Source organism: Lissotriton vulgaris, chromosome 7 (assembly GCF_964263255.1).
Source record: "Lissotriton vulgaris chromosome 7, aLisVul1.2, whole genome shotgun sequence".
Classification (NCBI taxonomy): domain Eukaryota; kingdom Metazoa; phylum Chordata; class Amphibia; order Caudata; family Salamandridae; genus Lissotriton; species Lissotriton vulgaris.
This window is the reverse complement of record NC_141695.1, coordinates 1,653,444,431-1,653,467,628: the sequence shown is the minus strand read 5'-3', so window position 1 is coordinate 1,653,467,628 and position 23,198 is coordinate 1,653,444,431. Positions and strand designations below refer to the sequence as shown.

The window sequence follows — 23,198 nt, the reverse complement described above, 5'->3', positions numbered from 1 at the left end:
TTTAATCAGCGCGACGGAAACGGAGCTGCGCTCTATCCGTTAACATTAATCTGCCTGTTTAAAAGCGCTTGTGAACTTTTATCTGTGCCCCAGCCTCACTCGACTTTTCACTACCTCCATTTTGTTTGTTGTTGTCTCCCTGAGCCCTTCCTCCTCGCACCGCTCCCGCCTCCCTGCTGCCCCTCCCACGCCCCTCCCCCCCCTGAAAGTGCTTTAATGACAGATGCGCCCACGCGCTACGGCCGCGCCGAAGGTTCGCCAAAGGTAAGCCAGTCTACGCCCGTCCGCGCCTGGACCGCGCCCAGCGCCAGACCCCCTGGCCCTCGCAATGCCCATCCCCCCGCATTACTTACGACGCCTCCACCCTCCTAGCCCTTAACCCCGGCCGCTCCCCCAACTGCGTACAAGCCGCTCCTGGACTCACCCATGGACCCTTCTCTTGCAACTCCTGCAAGTTCGACGGCACCAAAACCAGCTCCTCATCCACCAACACCAAACAGAGATCCGACACCAACCACCTTAAATGCATCCTGCTCAACACCCGCTCGGTCCACAGACACGCCATCGACCTCTGGAATCTACTTGACACCATCTCACCGGACGTCGCCTTCCTAACAGAAACATGGATGAATGCCTCTTCAGCCCCAGACATCACCATTGCCATCCCGGAAGGATACAAGATCATCCGTAAGGACCGCATCGAGCAAACAGGAGGAGGCATCGCCATCGTCCATAAGAACTCCATCCGCATCTCAACCAGCTCAGACGTCAACCTTGCAAGCGCCGAACACCTCCACTTCCAGATCCACACCGACCCCAAGACCACACTCAGAGGTACCCTCCTCTACCGGCCTCCAGGACCCCGCACACAATTCAATGACGACATCACTGACTTTATCACTCCACACGCCCTCCCCTCCGAGGACTACATTCTATTGGGAGACCTCAACTTTCACCTGGAAAAGAACAATGACAACAGCACCACCACCCTTCTGGACAATCTTGCCAACCTCGTACTCAAACAACTGGTCACTACCCCCACCCACATTGCTGGTCACACACTCGACCCTATCTTCACTTCCAGCAAACATGTCTCCTTCAGTCACACCACAGCTCTTCACTGGACGGACCACAGCTGCGTTCACTTCACATACAATAAGACCACAATCCACAACCATCCTCAACCCACCATGCGAAGAAACTGGAACAAAATCACCATCGACCAGATCTCCTCATCGCTTCTTCAAAACCCTCCTATCCACTCCTCAAACCCCGACCAAGCAGCCATTAACCTCACCCAATGGATATCCAACAGCGCCGACATCCTAGCACCGCTGAAAAAACGTCAAAGCAAACCAGGCAACAAAAACGCCTCCTGGTTCAACGATGATCTCAAGAAATCGAAGAAACACTGTCGCTCCCTCGAGAAGGCCTGGAAAAAAGACCCAAACACCAGCACCAGGGACGCCTTCAAAAACGCCACCCGCATACACCACCAACTAATCCGGTCTGCCAAGAAAGCCGCATTCAAAGACCGTCTAGATAACAACGCCCACAACAGCAAGGAATTATTCAACATCGTCAAAGAATTTACCAACCCTTCAGCCAACTCCAACGACATCACTCCCTCTCAAGCCCTCTGCGACTCCCTAGCTTCCTTCTTCCACAACAAAATTGCAGACATCCACAACAGCTTCGACTATCAACCCGGAGACCAACCCACCCACTTCTGCCGCACCCTCACCCCCCTTGAACATCCTCAATGACTGGAACCCCATCTCCACTGAGGACACCATCCGCCTGATGAACTCCATCCACTCAGGATCCCCAACTGACCCATGCCCTCACCACATCTTCAACAAAGCAGACTCCATCATAGCTCCACACCTCCGAGACGTCATCAACTGCTCCCTCTACTCCGCCACCTTCCCGGAAAGCTGGAAACACGCAGAACTCAGCGCCCTTCTGAAAAAACCCACAGCTGACCCCACCGAACTCAAAAACTACCGCCCCATCTCGCTTCTTCCATTCCCGGCCAAAGTCATCGAGAAAGCTGTCAACAACCAACTCGCCTCCTTCCTCGAAACCAACAAATCCCTCGACCCCTCACAGTCCGGCTTCAGAGCCAAACACAGCACTGAGACCGCACTTATCGCAGCAACAGACGACATTCGAACTCTACTGGACAATGGAGACACAGTCGCCCTCATCCTCCTCAACCTCTCCGCTGCCTTCGACACAGTCTGCCATAGCACCCTTCTACAGCGCCTCAGAAACGTAGGAATCCAAGGAAAAGCACTGGAATGGATCACCTCGTTCCTCACCGGAAGAACCCAGAGAGTCCGCCTCCCACCATTCAAGTCAGAGGCCTCTGAAGTCATCTGCGGCGTGCCACAAGGATCGTCACTCAGCCCCACCCTCTTCAACGTATACATGAGCCCCCTCGCGGCCATCGCTCGCCAACACAATCTCAACATCATCTCCTACGCGGATGACACTCAACTGATCCTATCACTCACCAAAGACCCTAACGCCGCCAAAACCAACTTACACGAAGGAATGAAAGAAGTAGCCGAGTGGATGAAGCACAGCCGTCTGAAACTGAACTCAGACAAAACAGAAGTCCTCATCCTAGGCACCTCCCCCTCCGCCTGGGATGACTCTTGGTGGCCAGAAGCCCTTGGAAAAGCACCCATCCCGACGGACCACGCACGGAACCTGGGCTTCATCTTGGACTCCTCACTCTCGATGACCAGACAAGTCAACGCCGTTTCATCATCTTGCTTCAACATTCTTCGCATGCTCAAAAAAACATTTCGCTGGATCCCCACCGAAACTAGAAAAACGGTCACCCACGCACTGGTTACGAGCCGACTGGACTACGGAAACACACTATACGCCGGTACCACCGCAAAACTCCAGAAAAAACTCTAACGCATCCAGAACGCTTCAGCCAGGCTCATACTAGACATCCCGCGTAAAGAACACATCCCTGGTCACCTGAAAAACCTCCACTGGCTCCCCGTAAATAAGAGGATTACCTTTCGCCTCCTAACCCACGCACACAAAGCACTTTACGAACTTGGACCCGAATGCCTCAACACACGACTGTCCTTCTACACCCCCTCCCGTCAGCTACGATCCTCCAACCAAGCCCTTGCCACTGTACCTCGCATCAACAAAACCACCATGGGAGGTAGATCCTTCTCCTACCTGGCAGCTAAAACCTGGAACTCACTTCCCACTCACCTTCGCCTTACTCAGAACCACCTAGCATTCAGAAAACAACTTAAAACTTGGATATTCGACAAGTAATTCCCCACCCTTCCTCTAGCGCCTTGAGACCCTATGGGTATGTAGCGCGCTATATAAATCTCTTGACTTGACTTGACTTATGCCACATCTCTGGGTACTCTAGTACTAACCCAGGCTTACCCTTCTGGAAGCAGCTTTTCCTGGTGCCAGGCTCAGTTGAGTTATGTTCCAATGAACAGAGGAAACTATTTACGAAAACAATTTTCATGAGCTCTTGGAGTTCGGGACAACAGCTTCATAACTGATGTGCGTTACATGGAAGATGATAAATCAAGCTAGCACATCTGCATATGGAATGCTTTGAAAACCATTTAAAAGATGAAAAGAAGCTGGTAGACATACTGGAAGCTTCTTTATTTTATGTCCTAGTGACAAGGGGCAAGCGTGTCACCATAGGCAATGAATGCATTAAAGGTTCAAGGAGTTCATTTCCTTTGTTACCATGGTAGCTGGCTGTGGATGTGAGCTAGAGATCTCACCTCCTTACAGCATGCACATGTAGAATGTGCTATTGTATCCCTCACCTGTCCCACAGATGCAACTTAGGGGCACATGCATCAGTGTGGGCAATTGCGATTCCATAATTGTGATTATTAAGGAATAGCAAATATGGAATCTCAATAGCCTATGCATGTAGGTTTCACGAAGATATTCGCGATTCCTACATATTCCTTAATTGCGAATTGCAAATTGTGATTCGCAATTAAGGGATAGCTTCCCATTCATTCCTGCGGGCCTGGAGGCCCATAGGAAGGAATGGGAATTGCATGCGCAATTTGCGAGTACCAAATAGGTACTTGCAAATTGCTCATGCATTTCAAGGGTGCAAGGGTGCCAAAAGGCCACCCTGATGCACCCTTGAAATTGGCATGTGATCACATGTTGAGCACACACATGCCCCAAGGGCATGTGCGTGTGCAACATGGCACTTTGAAAAATGCACTTTTGTGCATTTTTCAAAGCTTTCGCAAATTACTATCAACTTTAAATTGATGGTAATTTGCGATCCAAATTGCAAAATCATAATTTTGAAGTGCATCATGCATTGCATTTAGGGAATCACCATTTGAGATTCCCTCAATGCATTAGCAATGTAGGTAATCACAAAATTTGCAATGACTTACATTTTGAAATTGCATTTAGGTTTATGCATCCCAAATGCACAAATACCGGTGGCAAAGAGAATCTGCTCTTTTGCCACCGGTATTTACAATGATGCATGTCCCCCCAATTATGTCTGGAAAACAGGCATTTGTCAACAACATTTAAAACTTTCAATATTATTGCTCTGCACTTTTGAAGTCAGTTGCACATTTATATAGATTGGAATACTTATTAAACCTCAACACCAGGACTGTCCAAAGTGGGCCCAGAAAGACGTAATCCATGCCAGATTTCCAAGATAACCACTGGCTGTAAAAAGCACTATTCACTTTCACTGTAATATATCTTAAGCACCAAGCCTGATAATCTGGCATGGATTCAGGCCACAAGAACATCCCTGCTCTACAATCTGTTTAGGTACTTTTTGGACAAATGATGACTCTCCATCCACGGAGAATATACTATACGTATGTGTCGGTATTTGTAGAGCGTGAAATAAGGTACAAAGCAGAGTACAGAGCAAGGGAACACTGAATAAGGGTGAGAGACCTTGGAATTGTTTACCACGAATCAGGGTGTTCATGGGTTGTGAATCAGGTAGCATGGAAATGTGGTCTTCTGAAGATGTTTGTTTTCTGCTAATTTCTGAACTGCAGAAGAGTTGAGGCAGTTCTAATGTTGGAAGGTATGGGGTTCTAGATCGTGGGCGTATAAACATAGAAAGCTTGCCTTCTGGTTTTCACTTTACACATTTTTTCCTATCTGGCAGTGACCTGGCTTCTGGTGTGGTTCTGTCCAACTCAGGTAGATAATTTCCATGATACACTTGGGAAGGTGCTGGTTCCGTTGGCTGTGTATGTGATGCAGCTTATTTTCAAGATGATACGAGTGTGGAGATAAAGGCATTTTTGTTCCATCAAGGTTGGAGTGACATTTCAGCTTCCTTAGGCTTTTGTTGCCAGTGTGATGTCAAGGAGACTGCAGAGCAAAGCATCGCCTCCATGTCAGTGCAAGAGGACTAAGGCTTGGACTGTTGCATCCAAAGAGGTAGGGTTTCTCATTCGATAAGAGGGAAGGTCTGCACCATGTGGCCTTTGTTCTCTTGATTTATTCTTTGAAGGAGTGGTCATTGTCAAGGATGAAATAAAGTGATTTTGAATTCTGTCAACTGGAGGATGGCAAACCCATCAATGTTCATTTTGAAGAGCCAGACTTGAATGCATGATTGTTACTATTGCTATAAAGGACACATTCTATCTGAGACAGATTGCGCATTAGGTAGCTGTTGGTTATCAATTATGAGTAATGTTGAGGCAGTTTTTCAGCCTATGGATAGGTAGGGCTCTGTGTTGGTATATTGATGCATCTTTATGCTGCTGTTCGTGCGCAGAGCTCCAGGGCATTAATCTGAGGTTCAAGATGATGGAGGGCAAGACTGAAGCCTAGGCCCTCGCATATTCCATGCAGCTGGAGAAGGGTAGGTGCAAAGGGAGGTTGCCATTTGCTCAAATTATTGGTATTTGGTGAGGTAAGAAATGAGCATTGTAGGACTGTGTGAGAGAAGCCCATGTGGATTAGAGCTTGGTGGTGAACGGTGTCAATGGCTGCAGAAGTCAAGTAGGACCAAGAGGCAGGGGCCAATGTTTTTGATAATCAAGAGGATGCGTTGACTACCTGAAGAGTGGAAGTATCTATGCCGCTGCGAAGTCTGAAGCCAAATTGGTGGTCTTTTTGCTGCTCTAATATTATCATTTAATAGAGACTGCTTTGCAGAAGTTGTTGCTTAATATGATTCAGGATGAAAGTTTTGCAGATGGAAGTTGGTGTATTGGTTAACCATATTGTGTGCTTTCAAATCTACCCTACTAGGTTGTGACACACTCTCAGAGTTAAAAGGCTTACCGATGCTTTGCTATACAATTTTACTCCCTTAACATTTTTATGAGGTTTTTAATTTTTTTGACACGAAGATATATAATAATGTCATAGTCTAGTTTGAGTCCAAACAAATCTTTCTGATATAAAGGAGCAGTGTTTCTTAACGGTTTGATTTCTGTGGACCCCCACTTAATCATTACTGGAACCCAAGGACCCCCTCTGAATCATTATTGGAATCCGGGGGCCTCCACTGGGTCATTACTGGTAGACTGGGGCCCTGGCCTAGCGATTTTCAAAGACTTGAACATTAAAAAAATACACACAAAATCCAGACACAAGCGTTTTAAAAAAATCACAATTTTAATTTCAGTTGAAAAGTTGGAGCATTTTTAAATTCAATTGGGGCCACTCATAGACCATTCTATATTCTCTTTGATGCTACTCCCAATCGTCAAACGGAGGATACAAACTTAATTTTTAGCCTTCAATTTCAAATTTCTTCAGAGAACATTTTCAAACTTTTAATTTTGCATTTCGCTTCTTTATATACACTATATTATTCTGTCAAAATGATTTAATATTCTAAACAGTTGTGGACCCCAAGAGGTTCCAAGACCATGGGTTCAGAATCGCTGCCATTGAGTCTGGCAGTATATCATTGCTCAACGCGCAAGTGAGAGATCTAATAGCAGCAGTAGTGCAAATACAACATTGCCATCAGCTCGGGATGGAAGCCTACAAGGGCAAAAGTCTATCAGGAAGCCAAACTGACTTCTTGATGATCATTGCTTCGAATGGGAGATTTCTGGGACATTGGGTTAAAATGAGGCAGCCAAGATGATCCCAAACTGCAGAACTGGTGTCCTAATATGATGCAGAGAGAGCAGTGTAACAAGCCATGCACTGCCAAACAAAGTTGCTCCCCACTCAAGCCTCACACAGGATGAAATGATGTGGAATGTTATAGTTTTAAGAAAGCTAAATGGCAGGAGACAGTATACCACTTAATATTCATACTTGTTGGTTTGAGTGAGACTAAAAGAACAAAATCACTAAAACTTGTTTTAAAGAGTGGTCAAGGATGGTACCTACTATTTGTTTTGTGGACGTCATGCATAAATAGATTATAGGGAACGTGTCTTTGATGCTTCATTATTTCCTCCTCTCTTATTCCTCTTAACATCCCTTTCAATTATGGCTGTTTTAATTCAAGGTCCCATCTTGCATTATCTTATAATTGCAATAATGTAGCGTGTTTAGGGTTATATTGTGTATGATCATGATTAGTACTTCATATTGCAAGATTTTATTTTACATCTTATTTTTTATTCATTGAATAAAGAAATCAGTATATTACCTACTGGCGGTCGCCAGTAGGTAGGTGTAGTTAAAACCTAGTTTCCATAGGACATCCACAACATTCTATTTGGAATAACTTTGGCGCCGGTGGACGAATCTTCGCGAATTTCACCCAAGAAATAGGGCCTGCTCCGCTCCACTCCTTCCCTGAAAGTTTGGGGGTGATTCTTCAAGTGGGGTCCGAGAAAAAAGGGGGTCCCAAAACGTGTTTTCCCCATGCAATTTTCCATAGGGACCTTTAGCCAGGTCTACAGCCCGAACGGCTGAACGGAATTAAACCAAATTTGGCAGAGAGGTAGAGTTCGGTACGCAGATCGTGCTTTTTGTTAAATGGTGTAAATTCGTTCAGTAGTTCCTGAGAAAATCAAGAGTAAAATCATAGCGATATCTAGAGACAGAGTTCAGTACTCTGTAATGTACTCTGTACCTTCCCGAGCATGAGCTACATGCTGATTGGCTGTCAACTGTCTGTCAACACTCCAAACCAGGAAGTGTTGGCAGACATCTTGTGCCTCGGTAGAACCGAAATTATTTACAACAAGGGGTGGTGAGGGACAGAGTCTGCTTAATTCAGACACTCTGTTCATCACCACCCCCTTTTCTAAATCGTTTTTGGCCACTATAGGTGTGGCAGGGTATACTCAGACATGAGTCCCTTTCTCACTGCTCCATCAGGATTCAAGCAAGCCGGGCCGAAGACGGCTGTAATGCCAGAAACCGGTCCCCGGTAGCTTGTCTCCTTTCTGGTGAAGAATTGGCTTGGTAGTTTAGTCTGCCCTGTTCCCATGATGCACTGGGCCAGGGACAGACTGATTTGCATATAGCCAGGTTCTGAGCTGGGATGGGGCAGTGAGATAAATAACGGTGATGAATCAAGCCCTGATCTTTGGACTGGGTAAGAGTAAAAGTCTGCTTAATTCAGACACTCTGTTCATCACCACCCCCCTTTTCTAAATCGGTAGAACCGAGGCACAAGAAAGCAGTGAAACAAACGTGCAAAACACGCAAAGGGGGCAGGGTAGAAACACTGACCCCCCTAGGCCTGCTCAGGGGGTCCCACAAGGACCCCAAAGGCCCAAAAAATTATTATTATTTTTTTAAATCGCAGGGTACGAAGTACAGTACTCTGTACTGTACTCTGTACTTTCCCGAGCATGAGCTGCATGGTCATTGGCTGTCAACTGTCTGTCAACACTCCAAACCAGGAAGTGTTGGCATCCATCTTGTGCCTCAGTAGCAGTGAAACAAACGTGCAAAACACGCAAAGGGGGCAGGGTAGGAACACCTTGATCCACAAGGTCTGCTCAGGGGGTCCCAAAAGGACCCCCAAGGCCCAAAAAATATATATATATAATTTTTTTTAATCGAGGGGTACAAAGTACCGTACTCTGTACCTTCCCGAGCGCATACTGGAGATTCCTGGTGGGCTAGTTGGCCCCCAGGGACCTCCAGTATGCAAGGGGAATTAGTTCCCCCTCTGCATACGCGCCAGGGGGCTGCGTTGCAGAGAGGTGTAAAAAGGGGCGTGGCCTCATTACACTTCTCTGCAATGCAGCCCCATGGCACATACTGGAGGTTCCTGGTGGGCTAATTGGCCCCCAGGGACCGACAGTATGCAAGGGGAATTAGTTCCCCCTCTGCAAACGCGCCAGGGGGCTGCGTTGCAGAGAGGTGTAAAAAGGGGCATGGCCTCATTACACCTCTCTGCAATCCAGCCCCCTGGCGCATACTGGAGGTTCCTGGTGGGCTAGTTGACCCCCAAGGACCCCCAGTATTCAAAGGGAATTAGTTCCCCCCTCTGCAAACGCCCCAGGGGTCTGCGTTGCAGAGAGGTGTAAAAAGGGGCGTGGCCTTATTACACCTCTCTGCAAAGCAGCCCCTGACGCATACTGGAAGTTCCTGGTGGGCTAGTTGGCCCCCAGGGAACTCCAGAATGCAAGGGTAATCAGTTCCCCCTCTGCAAAGGCGCCAGGGGGCTGCGTTGCAGAGAGGTGTAATGAGGCCATGCCCCTTTTTACACCTCTCTGCAACGCAGCCCCCTGGCGCATACTGGAGGTTCCTGGTGGGCTAGTTGGCCCCCAGGGACCCCCAGTATGAAAGGGACTTAATCCCCCAACTTAGAACACGCTACAGGGCGCGTTTGCACAGTGGTGAAGGTAGGGGGCGGGGCTTGAGGTGATGTGAGTGCAAATATGCCTTGTGGTGCGTTTTAAGTTGGGGAATTAATTTCTCTTCAATCCAGAGGTCCCCTAGGGGGTAACTAGTCCAACAGGTATCTCCAGTAAGCGCCAAGGAGCTGTGTTGCAGAGTGTTGTAAAAAAGGGGTGTCCCCTCTGTACACCTCTCTGCAACACAGCTGCCTGGCGCATACTGGAGGTCCCTGGTGGGCTAGTTGGCTCACAAGGGACTTCAGGATTGAAGAGAAATTAATTCCCCAATCTAAAACGCACACATGTTACCTCAGGCCCCGTCCCCTTCCTTTACTATTGAGCAAAATATTCCTGTAAAATCAGCCGAACTACGAATTCCGATTTACTCACCTGTTATCACAAAAAACGTCAGTGCTGCATCTTTGAGCGCACTACTGATCCTGAAAAGTAATTCTAACCATACTTACAGTAACTTGAATTTCCTTCCATAGGCTAACATTGACTGGTTTCACTTGGAAATTTTTCTAAGTGTGGCGTTTTGGAACTTAAAATAATTCCTCTAAAATCAGCCGAACTAGGAATTCCGATTTACTCACCTGTTATCAGTAGATACCTCAGTCCTGCATTTTTCAGCTCACTACTATTCCTGAAAAGTAAATTTAACTGTACTTACCAGTAACTTGAATTTCCTTCCATAGGATATCATTGCCTGCTATATAAAATATATATAAATTTAAAAAAAATATTAAATTAAAAAAATAAATATTACAATTTCAATATTTTTTTTTAACTTTTTTTCAATTTATATTAAAAATATGTAATGTAATTTAAAAAATAAAATATCTAAAAATAAATACTTTAAAACAATGTAGTAAATTAGTATAAAAATATAACAATTAATACATTTAAAAATTATCATTTACAAAACCTTTGAAATTCACTGAAAAAACCATTGGTTTCACACATGTTATTGTTAGCTGGACATTTCACTCATACAAAACCATTGAAATTCCCCCATTATAAATAGTTCAGCTAACTATAACTTGCGCGCCCGCAATGCACTGCTGATGACGTCACATATTACATCACTCATGACATGGTCAGTGACATCACTCATGACATCACTGATGACATCTCAAATGACATCACCGATGACATCATCCATGTGAAAGAGTTGCAGACCTCCTCACCCTAATATAACCTTTGATACACACATTCAAAAATAGAACCTAAAATTTTCAAAAAAATGGAGATACCAATACCAGTTAGAATAACCTAATTAGTAATTCCAAAATCTAAATACACATCCACTCATTCACCAACAGTTCTATATAGTCACTCATACATGTACTCACTCATCATATGTACTCATACACCTATACATCCTGTTACACACCTACACTTATACATAGTTATTCACACATATTCTCACACATGCAAATAAACATCCATTTACTTGCATATACAGCTCTACACACACCACTACACTTATTTCTACAGAAACGTACATGTACTTACTCTCTTAAACAATCAGTTATACATACAAACAGTGAGTCAGTCATTCATGCATCTGTGCGTCAATCGAACTTGACAAAAATAATCAGCAGTTTTTTCAAATCCCAAGTGAGTAGAAACAATGTCACATCTCAGCACTCTGCCCTGCTTTATGGTCGAGTCCCGAAATGCTGCCTCCATAGCGCGCCGTCTGGCTCAAATGATGTGATCGTGGGCAAATAATTTGATTAATTGAGCCTCCATTTTCTTCATTATCACATATGAGAGCACCTTCAAATGTGTGAGTTCATCATATCTGCTGAACAAAAAACTCTTTTGTTTGATTTAATAGACTAAGCTTTCCATATATAATATAATACAGATAGGATACACATGACCCCTGACTTGCCTCTTAGTTCATTAACAGCATTTTCAACTGGGCGGCGGCAGGAATGTTTCTCCAATCATGTTTATAAAATATCACTTTTAATAAATACATAACTAAAGAATGTAGTGCTAGCACACTGTTATTTGTAATCGGCAGATTTTACATTGAAATGGCCACTGACTTTCCCACTGACATGCAGCTTTACTGATAACCCAATGTAATGTACAAACAATAATGTTTGAAATAGAGTTTCTGCAAATATGTGTCATTTGCACATCACCAAGTAAAGTGTTGTGGTTTGTTTTGCTCCTATTTAACTCTTTGTTTGCAACACACTTCTTAATAACAAAAAATTTACTTTTGTAATTCCTGATATATTTTAAAATATTTGTAATATTAATTTACAGGCTATTTATTTAAATGTTATGTATTAGAGAAATATGACTGACATGTTCAGACAGTTCACTTGACAAAAGCCTCCAACTCGAGTAAGCCAGAGAAGAATAAACCTAATTTTCCAAGCAGCAATTAGTTAAAAGATAAACTGGCATTTGACCTCTTTCCTACAACAGACAGCAAATGTGTCAAGATAAAAACAAGATTTAATGACGTTGTTATTGCTCATTTACTCTCTGAACGAACAGAACACCTGTTCCTATCCATCCTAAGTTTACTCGCCAGATGGAACTAGTAGGTGCTACAAATTGCTCGACCTGATAACATTTTACTCGCAATTGCGAGTGATCGAGTAAATTTTTCGCGACCTGAGATGGTCTTAGAGCTTCTGAGTATTTTTTGAATAGGAGACCAGTACGATTTGTGAATCACAACAGAATGATTTTGGAATTAATGGAATGGTGCCTAACAAAGAATATTTTCCTCTTTGGTGATGACTTCTACGTACAGGAACAGGGGACTGCGATGGGCACCTGTTTCGCCCCCAGTTATGCGAATTTACATCTTGGCTGGTGGGAGGAACAGGTGCTCGGGGGCAGTCCCTTGGAGCAGTGGGCTGAACATGTGTTGTTATGGGTTTGATTTATTGATGACGTCTTCGTGCTGTGACAGGGCTCGGAGACGGACATCGAGCTATTTGTTAAAGACCTCAACCAGAATTCCCTAAATCTAGAATTTGTGGGGCATTACAGTAGGACCACGATATATTTTTTGGATATTTGGGTTAGACCTATTGAGGAAAAACTAGAAACAACTATACTCCACAAAGCTACTGCAGGGAATTCAGTTCTCCATGCGGAGAGTGCTCATCCTGCCCCATTAATCAGGAGTATCCCCTTTGGGGAATACTATAGAGCAAGGAGAGCATGCAGCCACCAGGAGGAATATGATAGAGTAGAACAGGAAATGAAACAAAGGTTCACCCAAAGAGGATAGTCAATGGATATTTTGAGAGGTGCATCAGGCAAGGCGAGAAATCTAGAGAGACAAAAAGTACTGTTTGAGCCATCTAGAACAAAACAAAGGCAACGACAGAGAGAGGAATTGAGGGATCAAGATAACTCTAGATTCATAACAACATTCCATGTGAAACACAAAGAAATTAGATCTATCTTAAACCGGCACTGGCACTTGATAAGAAATGATCCTGTGTTGGGATCCAAAGTTAAAAGGAATCCTGAGATCACGTACAAAAGATCAAAGTGTCTGAAGGATTTAATTGTCAAAAGTGAATTCCATGAAAGGAAGGGAGGTGCCCCCACATGTTTACATCAGAAACCAGGTTTTAAAAAGTGTTCAAAATGCAAAGCGTGCCAACATGGCATGAATCAAACTGATTATAGAATTTTAACAAATTCGTAACCATTAGAAGTTTTCTAACTTGTAGATCCAGTTTTGTTGTTTATTTGTTACATTGCTCCTGCCCTAAAGTACATATAGGAAGTACAACCGTACCTGTATATAAACGAGTCCTTCAGCATAGGCGAGCAATTGTGAATCAAGACAGGACATATCCAATCGCTAGACATTTTGAGACCCACCACAAGAGTAACCCCTTGAGCCTGCAGTATACATGTATAGCAGAGGTCCCGAGAAAAAGGAGAGGGGGGACAGAGAAAAAGAACTCCGGAAACTAGAAACATATTTTATTTTGGAGTTTAACTGAAGGAACCATATGGGCTTAATGTGGATGAGGACTTATATACTTGTCTGTCTTGAGTAATAGGAGGAAGAGCTGTAATATGAAAATCTGCACTTAGATAAGACTATTAGTTTAATGTTTTTAATTTTTGTTTTTTTAACAGTAGTGAATATCAAATGAGGCACTCACAACATCATGATTTGCTCTACTTGTTTGTGTTATTTGGCTAATATGCATTTGCACTTTTGAAAAATCATTGTACTGTATTGAAGGATGTATATAACGAGGAGAGAGACAGGCTTATATGGAGGCTTACATAAGCACTAACACATTAAAAAAAAAAATGTATAGTAGGTTGATAACACCGTTAATGGAGATGGTTATCAAAGAATTTTTGTTTTATGAAAAATGTTCTCTCCTCGCCCTTGAGTAACTGTCTTTTAATGAATATAAGAAATGGTCTGTTATGAATTGTTTTTTGGACTTTTGTTATAGAGGCCATGATATATTATATTTATTATGCACATGCACTTTAAAGTGAAGTAACTGAAAGTTCGGATAGTAATGATTGAGAAAGGTGGCAAAGAAATTGCGTATTTTGCACAGATGCACATGCACTTGCACTTTAATTTGCCAAAAAATGTTCTATAATACAAACAGGCACTTGCCGCAATGATGTGTTCAATTAAAATTTACAATATCTCTATGCACTTGAAGTTTGTAAAATGCACCGATTAAAATGTAAATGTGTTTTATTTCACTGATGTTCTGCAACAGAAAAGCCGAGGTATTAATATGCCCGCAAAATATACGTTAGCTACATCGGTGAATTATCGTAAATTAAAAAAATATTTGCAGTGCTCTATGAATTAAACCCCCAAAGTTTTGGTTTTAAAAACAATTAAATTGGAGTATTGGAAGTGAACAGAGGAAACCAATATGCTCTCTGGTGAAGAAATATACGATAAAATATGGCCTTTTGAAATCGTGAACAAGGCAGCATGAGACTGCTGAAACGCGTTGATGTTTGAAACTTTGTCAATAATAAATTAAGACCGAGTGTCATAAAGAACTGGAGAATTTTATATACAATATATATAAATATATATATATATTTCATGCTAATTTTTTGCCATTTTATTGTGACAGCCTAACTGGATACAATGCAATTGCCCATCTGGGGGCTTCATTTAGTTAAATCCTACTGTTGTGTTATATTCACTTACACTACAAGATGGCCGCCTTGTTTCATGTTAGGCTCTAGTCCCCTTGTTTGTGTCCACACCTGACCAGTAGTGGGAGTGATTATGTATAATAAAAACAATGTCGGATACAAACACAGTGCATCACACACTGACGAAGGCAGACCGCCGAAACGCGTCTGTGTGCACCCCTCCGCTGAATAAAATCTAGCGCGTTTGTATTACTCAACCTCGAGTGCTGTCATTCTTTCCAGGAGGATTGGGAAGGATTTTGGAGCGTTAATATATATATATATATATATATATATATATATATATATATATATATATATATATATATATATATATATATAGCAGTAACCTAGCATTTTTGTGGGTGCATACATATGATGCATTACTCTCTTGTTTTTTAGCATGCTCCTACCTAGAAAAAGGGCATTGGCCTATTCTGCATGTTCTTGTTTACACACAGAAAACTAGCCTATCATTCATTACATATGCTGACATATATGTATAATATGATTCTGTTTATGCATTGTTCATTAACCTTTGTGAGTGCTCCCATATGTGTTATATGCTAAGCTAGCATAAATGCATACAGTTTGTCTGTTACCCTATGTATATTGTATTAAACTATTGTGTATGTTTTTGAGTTATCCTAATGGATTAATCTATAACCCATCATGTTTATTCAGATTTATGCTTCGAGTAATATGCCATGCATGCTTCTGCATATAAAGAGTGCATTACCCTACCGTGCAACATATGTTTCTTCGCTACACGTGCATATTTTAGTAGCGCCTCGTATGTGTTCCTTTCTGCCCTTTATGTGCATATTCCACTAGCCTTTCATGCAGAGTGTATTTCTGGCTCATCTGTTTAGTCCATGTGTGAACCACTCAATATGTATCTCCCGACTTGCTTTCTACGAAATGATTGGAACAAAGCGTTTTCCGTTTGTTTTTTCCAGCTAAACCACAAGAATACAAGAAAAGAAAATGAAAATCTGCAAATACAAGAATACAACCCTCCTTCAACTAGCACTGCCAATAGGACCAATTTTTGTATGGTGGAAAAAATTGTTTTAATTTATGATTGATAAATTATGTATACAGTGAAATAGCTGCCCTTTTATTTGGTAAATCTAATATTATTTCCCCTGTGTACCATGATTATCCTTTTCATGTATAATCCTGGCATCCCCTCTTGACATACTTATATGAACCTGGACATATTTCTACCTCTCTGTGCCTCAGTTACTGTATCTCCCCAAACCAGGAGCTCCCAGAAATAAGCTAGATCCAAGGAGCAAGCACCATCTAAAAACTGCAAGGAGACATCCTCAGTTGGGCGATAACATAAATGCATATACATTCACCATGACTAGAAACAGCTCCTCGCAACCCTGAAAGCCTAAACCTAGACCTAGGCCACAGGCTATGTTAGCATGAAGTAGGTAACTAGGATGGCGAAAATGTCTGGGTGGTGGTGAATGTGATATTAGGAAACAATGTAGATATTGTACATTTTGGTGGTAGCTTACAGAATGATTGTAAGGATTGAAAGTTTATGTTTGGGATTTGTTTTCCAGTGAAAAACTTTTTTGTGTGATGAGAAGTAGCCCTAAACTACTGCGTAGAAGCGCTGTGCCCTACTTTGCATCAAGGGGGCAACAGTGGGTGGTATGCGGGCATTCCCATACAACGGCAAAGATTGATGACACCAATCCCTATGTGCGGTACAGCAGACATACAAACTTGGAAAATAATTAAACTATGTCTAAGTGTAGTATTTTGTACTGAAAGGGGTACCTTACAAGTACAACACCTATGCTAGATATCATTCTCACATGCTTGCACTATGGTGTAAGGGAGTGTGTATGGTTTAAGGTAGCCAAAGGTGAACGAGCGCAGGGAGAGAGAGAAACTGTGCCATATCTTTGTAGATACAGTGCTCTCCTGGTCTCTTCCTTTGACACAATACATCTTCACAACTTTGGCTGTTGTGCTGTGCTGGGGTGTGTCAAATCATAGTAAATATGCCCCACTGTACATAAATAACATCTTACAGAAACTAACATAGGACAGACAAAACATGTTTTAAATTCTGGTCTCCCTCTTACGCACTGAGTCTGAATACAATTTTTTATACCATTTACTGTAGATGAACTTAAGTGGGAGTCCATAGGTTTTAAGATTTATTATGAAGCTTTGTTGAGGGCAGAAAACTAAATATGGTTCAATGTTCTTGCAATCTTCATGTAAGGCGAAAATGACTTGCAAAATGACCTTCTGACAGTAGTATCGGTCATCATTAAAGCTTGCAGCTAATATAGCCTTTTTAAATGGTCAAGAAATAGATTGAAACATTGGAAGAGCTAGGCTCGAGTGTTTAGTTCAACTGTTTAAAAGCTAAGGTTCCTTAAGACAGTCGTCAGCTTGACATGCTCCCATATACATTGAGAATGTGATCTTGCTTGACCATTTGTGTAGTCATGACTAGTCAGGAACCGGTCTAAACTCATTTAGAGTTACAGGAGACCTGGAACAAGGGCACTCATTTTTGGGGGTGTAGTAAGCAGACTCTCAGATGTCCCTTCCCTTTACTGTCGGACCCCCTCTTAACAAAATTCTCATCAGAGTTCAGGTATATTATCACCGGATATGGCATGGCACCACCAACCCCAACTTTTCTGAATTGCAGTCCCGGTCACCCATCTACCTGTCGGACAACTCAGACTGGAATTTAGTCTGGTGACAGGGAGACAAGAAACAAGGATGATTCTCCAATTGAAATCAAGTTGTACCTTTAATGTAGAATGTTAGACTCAAAGTGCTGCTCCTACAATGGCCCTTCTGAAAAATCTGTACCTGACAAATTGCCTTGCACCATTGTATAGCTTAGCAGAAATATAGGGTAAAACACTGCATGTTCATGGTGCTACACAGCAATAATGATTCTACTCTCTCGATTGTCCATCACCTACTCACACTAACTTACTCACAAGCTAATACGTATACTACAAACCTTCTTAAGAAATGTTTACAAAATTCAATATTATGATTGATATTTCTAACTGCAGATTTGTCACCTTAGGTCGCGCCAAGCAGCTTCACGTTGACTCCATACTGCCCTGACATTGACGGAGCGAAGTCGCATGTAATCAATACATCTGCATGCTGACATCCGTTCCTTTCTTTCTGTACCTTGTGATGCGCATCTGGTCCTCCACTCCTGATTTCACTGGGCTTTGGACAACTTCTAAAAGTGAAAAAACAGTGGGTTGGGATATGATGTCCCCTTCTAAGACTACAGGTTTCAAACAATGATGCAGCTGTAGGAAACTAATGCAGGTCATGGTTGTGCAACAGGTATGCCCTCATGCACCGGCTCGCAATCCAGCTACATGTAGTGAAGTTGAACTTTGCCGACCACAAGGAGTTTCAAGCCTCATGGAAGTCCTGCTTCTTATCCAAGTTGAGGACACAGACTTGCTTCTGCCTCTGAGGTCGCTGAGCTGAGAGATCAAATTTTCTGTTGAAGTGTTACAATAAGTCAAAATCCAAATGTATACACAAGAAAGCGATGCGGGACGCATCCCCATCTCTCCACTCTAAAGAGAAGGCATTGGTCCCAGTGTGCTCCGAAGTTCCTGGGCTCTCGGCAACGCTCCAGCAGATCAAAGCCTTTAAGGAGGCAATGTTGCAGATATTTTACACTGCTCCGGCTCCCTCTGGCATGCTTTGGGGCCCCAAAGATTGTTGGGGGCAATCATTCAGGCTACCAGTGGATCCATCCTCGGCGCACTGATCCCCTTGGACTCATCTTGGGATGTAAACTGTCTCCAGTACAGACTTCCACTCTGGCTCTACGACCTGCATTGGTCCCTGCCTCATTGACATCAGCGACGAGACCGCCACCACGGCGAGGGATCTGGTGCTGGTTATGTTCCCTGAGACCAAACCGACTTCAGCACAAATCTGATTGCTGTTGTGCTACAAAATTATTAAAGTGTAACTAGTCACCATAGAATTTGATTCCAATCCTATGCCCTCATTAGTGTGGACGCACTATCAAAGGCTACATTATCTTTGTGGCTCTGATTCTGGCAAATGCTGCTGCCGTCCAGAAAGACTGATGATAGGGATGTTAATGGTTTGCCCCTCATTATGATTATGACAATGTTTCCCTGGCCTTAGAAGGGACCAGTGGCCTTGATGCTTCCACTGATATTGGTTTGCAGTTTCTATTTTGACCACCAACAGAAGAGGGTGTATCATGTGCAGTGGTCATTCAATGAGCACCTGAGGTCTTGGACCTCCATTGCCCTCTATTGAAGGTAAGGCAGATGTCCTTATAATAATCTTACAGCCTGGGCCAGCCACATCTGAGCCCTTGCTCTCATTCACTGTAGCCCTCACTGGCACCGTGATAGATACCTGATGTATCATTTAATTTTGAAATTGTTCATTATTCATAGGTCAAAGATTTAAACTGGGCTGGGGGCCCACATCCTTCTTTGGCACAAGGAAATAGAGAGGGTAACATACCCCTCCAATTCTCGAGTCTGTAACTCTCTCAAAAGCTCCTCAGGAATGTAAAATTTGCACCTCTTGCAACAGAATTAACAGGTATTCCTCCTATATTTGCTCTGATAGGGATCCCGCAAGGCTTTTGGTCGGTTAAAGCACTGGGTGCACTGCCTATATAGACGCACAAGAGTAACAGAACACAAGAATTATAAGGTGCAAACCGGCGAGTGGAGGGGCCTTAGAACCACTCAGATTGAGTAGATGAACTACCAATTTACTGACTAACTTAGTTGCCGATGCACTCAAATTAACAGTATACAGATTGTTATGTAACAATACAGCATTCGGTACAGAAATAAAAGTGACAAAAGTTATTCTCAGAAACTCCAGTGGAAGGGTGATTCGTGGAGTCCTTTAATGAATCATACAGCCAGCCGACACGTGTTTCATCGCACTCGCGATTCCTCAGGGCTAGATGGCTGTGTCAAGATCAGAAGGTCCCTCAGCTGGTGATAATTCCGACCCAGCCGGGCCTGTGACCGTTGTTGTATAAGCGATTGAGATAACGGGGTAATGTTCTTTTCGCAATCTTATGATTATCGGGTGCTGTGGTGCCCGGAGATCACAGCGTTGATGATTTGAAATTATCGGAGACGTTGAACATGGTTCTGTCCTTTATAGGTATTCTAATGTCAGTTCTTGTCGGGTGCGACTCGAATGGGACCGCGGGATACCCCAGTCCTGCAACAGAGTGGGAGCAGCGTGTCTCGCGTCCTTTCTCGGGCTGTGTTCCTGTTTGGACCAATATTTGTATTTATTCAGCACAAATCACCCCCGAGAGGGTCTCTCAGCGTTGGTGCCCAGCCCAGTTTCGACCTTTGACCTATGAATAATGAAATTAAATGTTCACACTAACCCAGATCCCATCCGCTCTGGTGAGTGCCTGTTCTTAATATCGGCCAGGCTGTGAGATGGGTTTTGATGCACCCGTACACCATTGTCAAGGTACTGCCTTGACAAACAGGTCTGACAGGAAGAGCATTCAGACCGGAAGGACTTTTTGGTCTGATTCCACCCCACAGATCTTAAACCTGGGAAGGTACTGATTTGGTACTCATTCTTAGGTGAGGAATCTGCGGTTAGACATTCATCAGAAGAACGAGTTACTTAAATTCGGTAATGCTCTGTCTGGTGGATACTTTATCTCAGCAGTTCTTAACCTGTGGTCTGGGAATCACTGAGGGTCCATGACGCCTGCTCAAGGGGTGTAAATGACTGCTTGGAAAATAAAATAATATTAACAAAGTGTATATAAGTAAAGAAGCAAAATTGAAAAATGAAAATTTGAAAATGTTATGTAAATGTGAATTCATGTTTGGGGCTAAAAGTTAAGTTGGTACCCTCAAATTAATTTGTGTGAGCAGTGGAAATGCATCAAACAGAATATAGTATGGTTGACGGGTGGCCTCAATCAAATTTAGGAAATCTCCAACCTTCCCATTCAAATTTAGTTTTTTTCACACAAAAAAACAAAAAACATGTTCCTAAACTTGCGCTTAGGCAACATACCCATAGCACGTTACCTGGAACCTTGGAAAAGGCCTGATCCGTCAAACGCATGTCGCCTTTGTCAATCTGCGAAGGAGGATCTTATACATATTATTTGTATCTGTAAAGCTCTTGTGGAAGTAAGGCGGACCATGCTCCGGCCCCTATGGAACCAGAAGGGTGTAAGATCATGCAGGCAAGCAGTGATGCTTTGCTTTAACCCCAATGAGACTCAGTTGAACTGTAGAACAGTTAAATATTTTGAAATAGTGGCCAAAAAATTAAATGAAATAACACAAGGACGCGAAAAACCAACCCCACCAGGAGAATACTAGCCTTCCTAAACGGCCCTTACAAAAACCTTTAAGACTGCTGAGCGAAAACTAAACACATCAGGGGAATTGAGATCCCTGCAACAGCCTTATAACTACAAGAACTACAAATAATAATAGCCGTGACCAATAGGAAGTCCAACTAATTGATTATAGACTCCCTGAGATTTTACTAATGTGCAATATCCTTTTGTCTGGAAAAGTTTTATACAGTCAAAAGACTTTTTATCTTTGTGTAATATTGTGAGTTTTTATTAACTGTGCAATAAACAAATTCAAATTCCAACCTTCCCATTCAAATTTAGATTTTTTTATATTTGAGTATGAATTAAATAAACTTTGAAAATGTTTGTATTAGTTTGATGGCTGCTTGAGTATGAAATTTAATTTTGTGTATTGTTTTACTGTTCAAATCAAAAATTGATTAGGCCAGGGGTCCCTGGTTTCCAGTAATGACTAGGTGGGGGTTTCCCAGATTCCAGTAATTATTCAGTGGGGGTCTTCTGGTTCCAGTAACGACTAAATAGAAGTCAAAATATTTCCCGTGCCTCCGAACACGTTATGTCGCATACTTCCAAACACAAAGATATCATCTTGGAAAAGACTCTGCCTGCGACATTTCCAAGCACATTCATCAATATTTTTGTAAAAACCCTGCTTTACTGCAGTATTGGAACTTAAATAGATTCCCATGCTTGTATCATGCTCCGTCGTCAGAATGGGAGTCCCCAGTATACATAAAATATCAATAGAAACCATTACTAAAACAGAACCTGGTCCTAGGCCCATTCCTGTTTTGCAACCTGTCCACCTTTTTTGGTAAAAGAGACCAAAAAAATGAACAGCCAATCAGAAAAGCCTCACCCCCTAGAACCCTCCTGAGAGAAGCTCAGAACCTCAGATTTTCGTAGCCGTTGTGTAACCAAACCACTGAAGATGGAAGAGGCTGAGCTTTCCCAGGGGAGGCGAGTGGGTCGCATGGAGAACCAAAGTTACAGGTAAGTAACTTGTTTTCTTACTCCAGTATTGGAACTTTCATAGATTCCCATGCTTGTATCAGAGTAGCTAGCAGTTATCCGCACATTTTTTAGAAACCGTGACCAATATCAAACTAGGAACAAAGCCATAGTAAATACATTATAAAGTCATTTTCACCCCGGGTGAAAGGTATGCTCAGACGTGAGTTCCGTGCTCTCCACACCACTGGAGTCAAGCTATCCTGGCTGATGACGGCTGATAGCCAGAAACCGGTCCTAGGATGCTTGATTCCGGTCCAGGGAAGACATGGCTTGGCAGTTCGGGCTGGACTGTTCCCATGAGGCACAGGCTCAAGGCTGATTTGCATATGGCCATGTCTGAACTGGGGTGGTGTGGAGTGCAAAAAGATGGATTTTGGCCCAGATCTCTGTACTGGGGTGAATGTATGACATTGTTCTGCATTCTGTCCATCAACTGTTGTTTTTGCATTTGTCACCCCGAGTGGGACGGGTATGCTCAGACGTGAGTCCCGTGCTCTCCATGCCACTGGAATCAAGCTGTCCTGGCTGAAGAGGGGTGAAACCCCGAAACCGGTCCTAGGAAACTTGTTTCCAGTCCAGGGAGGACCTGGCAGTGCGGGCTGGATTGTTCCAATTGGGCGCAGGGTCAAGACTGATTTGCATATTGCGGGTCCAAACTGGAATGGCATGGTGAGCAAAAAAGTTATGGATTTAGCCCCAGATCTCTGTACTGGGGTGAATGTATGACAATCCTTTTGGATGGTTTCTCTACAGAATGCAGAACAATGTCATACATTCAC

At 43.0% G+C, this 23,198-nt stretch overlaps 1 protein-coding gene and 1 long non-coding RNA gene across 2 annotated transcripts in view; both read left to right on the top strand.

Annotated features, from left to right (window-relative positions):
* The window catches only part of LOC147706218 (androgen-induced gene 1 protein-like), a 186,514-nt gene extending 170,253 nt beyond the window's left edge, over positions 1–16,261 (top strand). The window contains exon 6 of the mRNA XM_086932645.1: positions 15,959–16,261. Within this exon, the coding sequence (XP_086788771.1) occupies positions 15,959–15,990 (32 nt within the window). The 3' untranslated portion in view covers positions 15,991–16,261. The remainder of the gene's footprint in view (positions 1–15,958) is intronic.
* Positions 16,262–17,147: 886 nt separating this feature from the next.
* On the top strand, positions 17,148–21,750 carry LOC147706217 (uncharacterized). The gene is made up of 3 exons (XR_015297622.1): positions 17,148–19,658; positions 20,260–21,030; positions 21,706–21,750. It is a non-coding gene; the product is annotated as an uncharacterized LOC147706217 (long non-coding RNA).
* The last annotated feature ends 1,448 nt before the right edge of the window (positions 21,751–23,198 follow it).